The following is a 4,097-nucleotide window of genomic DNA, read 5'->3' on the forward strand; positions in this document are numbered from 1 at the left end:
TATTTTTCTGAAGGTATTGCGTAAAATGCATGCCAATGAATATATTAAATGTTACTATAAGTTACTTTTTTACATTTCGAATTGTATAGATGATTTATGAGGCGTACTGATATGTATTTTTAGATGTATGTAAACAAAGTACAAAGTGATAATTTAAGTACAAAAAAATCTATTGAAAGTACTCACAATAATGAAAAATTATAATGGCGTAAAATTTGATAAAATGATAGATTTATTATTTCTAGTACCACATCGTTCTCAAGAGTCCAAAGTGGATGTGAAGAATAACAGAGTCGGAGAAATAATTTCGGAAAACTTAAAATATTTGTATATACGACAAACACTTTTTACGAATTTTCAAAGTAAATTATCTGCTAGTTTTCTGTGTGTTGGGGAAAGTATGGATATACCTAGGAATGGCACAGCTCACATAAAATTGCAAGATCCCTTGGTGCTGGTCGTAGCTCGTTGGGTATTGGCTAGTGTTAGTATTATTGCGAACTCCCTCGTCATATTTGTGTTCGTCTACAACAAGACTTACAAGAAGTCTTTGTCGCTCAAATTACTTCTCCATCAAGCAGTGATTGATTTGACCGGCTCTTTAATGTTTTTGGTCTTCTATAACATTGATGTTCCTGATGGCACGGGTGGAACTATATTCTGTAAAATGGGATCTCTGTTGGCGTACATATCGTTAGCGTCAGCATACAATTTTGTTACGATTACAGTTGAACGATATATTGCTGTTGTCCATCCAATAATATATCGCCAGAGATCTTTGGGTGGGAAAATGAAATACCTGTCATTCAGCATCCCTTATGTTTGCAGTGCAGTTTTAACGGTAGTTCACACTATATCTATAGATGTGGATGCGAATATAGCAGCGTGTATAGTTAAGGAATTCAATGCTGTTGCTGAAGTACTATTAATTATTGCTGACTGGCTGATACCAATTTCTATTATGCTGTACTGTTACGTGCGAATGCTTTTGAAATTACACAAAACACGAGTAGTGAGTCAACAACCTTCGTCTGAAGTTCCAACCAGTAACGGCAGAAGATACGTTAGCATAGAGAAAGACCTGTTGCTTACACTCATTTTAATTACATTGGTTTATATTATTACAATAACTCCATACACTGTTTACTTGATTTTATATGTAAACCACAGTGATAGTAATACATTTTATTTGATAGCTGTGTTGTTGATAATTTTAAATCTTAGCATTAATCCATTTATTTACTCTATGGTATACAAGGATTTTCAACGAGGATTTCGCAAGATCAGAGATAAAATATTCTAGGGTTAGAAACTCAATTTGTGTGACTACAGCTTTTAACTAAAAAGCTACAGAATAGCTTATAATTATGTGTTCAGTTCAAACCGGTGTACAGTACTGGTAGAGCCTAAAAGTATATAGATACAGGCTATATTCTTTTGAATTGCGATATTGCTGTATTAAGTATCAAGTCAACATCTGCTTGATCATTTTCATCATGCCATCTGATGGACCTAGCAGAGTACAATGATTGTGCGAGAAACTCTGTCAGCTATGGCTGAAACAAAATATATAGCAAGTGTGTGGATACGATAAGAAGAAATAATTGTGATTTATTATGCGAGAATGTGTTGATTTAAAAGGAAAAATAGGTTATGAACGTATGCTAATTCCATGATACACGCTATTATTGCTTGCAGATGTTCATTACGCCTGTTGTAAACGTTAATACATAGTGATCGTTTTTATTTGAATATTTATTGCATTGTGCTGAATATTTAATGTAGGATCCCATTGTAATTTAATGTTTTGGGTAAGGCCTTAGTAGGACCTGATATAGAGGGCGCCGTAATGCGGAAGGTCATGAACGAGACTAGAAAAAGCATGGTGTTCATGAGACGGTCTGAAACGTCTTTTCACCTAATTAGCTGATTAAAGCATTGGAGAGTTGAAATAAAGATACATTGTTTTTTTGAGTAAATACGACAGTCCGATGTGTTTATATAAGTCTATTCTCGTGAACACTACATTTAATATGATACATTACTGTGTATACCTTAATGTAATAATAATAATAATATGTCGCTCTTATATAGCGCTTCATGCACAATGCCTCTAAGCGCTTCACATTACTACCCCGGTCATTGGATCAAACACATATGGAACGCATACTCAGCTCCCTGGGGAGAATTCCATAATATTGCAGCTAGTAATCAGCGCAGTTGTGTTCGAACCTACCAGGTAGATTGACTTAATTGGCTTAATATTTGCTTCTCTGTTTCGCAGGGTTATGATTGCCATTCTTGGGCTTGTTTGGATTATTGTTTCGTCAGTTGTGTTGCTGTTTGGGTTGGTATTGACGAAACTCATCCTTTGCTCTAATAAATAAAGATGACCCATACTGCAGTCGTTTATGTTTTGTTCTTGTTGTCGTGAGAACTTCAAATATTGGTGACGACTGGTAGCGCGCTATATATACTATTTGTGATGAGCTCAAAAATAATATAAAAAAATCAACAGAATTGATAATTTGTACAAATTTAAGTAATTTCAATTCAAAATTTTAATAAAATGTGTACTATTGTAAATAAATGTTGTGTAAATAATTCAATTCTTATATTCCTTCCATAGATCTATAAATTGGCTGATATTAAAATTAAGAATAGCAGATTAAACAGGATGAAATTCTTGAGAAATTAAGAATGTAATATCGATAAAATTGTTTCATTGACTGTTTAAGAACATCCATAAAATAGTTATATTTTCTTCTTTTTTTTTTAAATTTTGTTTAATTTTCTTTTTTCAATATTCTAAGCATAATGAATTGTTTTCTATCAGTAACAATTTTATGGTCTAGGTAAGAGAAAAGTATTCATTTATGGACTTATTCACCTGCGTGTGGGATGATTTTTGGACGATTTTTGTATGTCGGGCATAATAAGACGACCCCATGTTTTCAGTCTCATGATTAGTCGTGGTCGACTAAATATAGCTTTAGTAAACACCATTTGACTGAGTGATTAAAGCAAGGGCGCTGCAATCGATAGTTATATAATGGCATTGGTTCAAACAGCACCTCGCGATTTTAGTGGTAGATAAGGACTATAAACATGTTTCTGCTAAAAATGATTAAATTTCTTTAATGTTTAAATGAAGTTTCTTTGTTGGTGTATTACTTATAATGTTTTCTTTGTTGGCTGATTTAAAAATTATATAATAATGATAATAATTTATTTGGATATGCACTTTTGAATCAGTGGCACTCAACCACAGGTGTGGTGCATCCTAACAAAAAAATATAAAAATTACAATCAAAAAGAAAGACAACAAAACAACAACAAGATAATCAACTAAAAGAGAATATATTTCTATTTTCTCTATGACAAGAAGAACATCAGTCTCGTATAAGTTTCCTATTGATTGTCAATTGTATATATTTAATTGTTGGATTATTTACTTTTTTATTAGGTTTGTTTGATTCAATATGCTCTTTAAAATACGAACCAGAAACAAATGCACATGAACTGTTCAAGTCACTAAACAAAATTGAGAAAGTTTACTTAGTAGTCGAATGAAAAGTTGATCAGGAACAGCATCGAAAAAAAGTTTACCTGGTCAAATGGAAAAGTGATAAGAAACAAAGTTTATATTACTCAAAAGCAATGGTTGTGATCGGCTGACAGCGTGAGTTGAAAAGATTTGGGAGGACTTGACTCACGCTGTCAAAAGATGATTGCGAAGGGCGCCACAGCAATGATAATACTTACTGAACTTTTTTGCTTTTAGGACTGTCATAAGAAATATGGCACTCCAACAAAAATATTTTTAGTAACATGTAACACATTCAAGGACAGGGTATCTGAAATTTACATGTTAATTTTCACAAGTGAGCATAATTGACCACCAACACTTCACGAATATACTCATACGATGTTTATGCACATTACAGGATGATGATAATGTAAAGCCTTAATAACAATTATTTGCCCATCCCTCCCAAATGTTTCTTTATATTTCCCCGCATCATTTGGGGAGGGGTATTGGAGAGGGTTACCGTCTTTACCTAAGTAAAACAAAAAAGAAATAAATAACCACCTTC

At 33.0% G+C, this 4,097-nt stretch overlaps 1 protein-coding gene across 1 annotated transcript; it reads left to right on the forward strand.

The window, feature by feature from the left end:
* Positions 1–400: 400 nt before the first annotated feature.
* LOC117111865 (kappa-type opioid receptor-like) lies at positions 401–1,063 on the forward strand (the record flags this gene model as incomplete). Its single annotated transcript, XM_033254877.1, has 1 exon — positions 401–1,063. A coding segment is annotated over exon 1 (663 nt), but the record flags the coding sequence as incomplete, so codon positions are not given.
* Positions 1,064–4,097: the final 3,034 nt, after the last annotated feature.

Source organism: Anneissia japonica, unplaced genomic scaffold (assembly GCF_011630105.1).
Source record: "Anneissia japonica isolate Jap-2015-1 unplaced genomic scaffold, ASM1163010v1 scaffold12553_len12721_cov106, whole genome shotgun sequence".
Lineage (NCBI taxonomy): Eukaryota > Metazoa > Echinodermata > Crinoidea > Comatulida > Comatulidae > Anneissia > Anneissia japonica.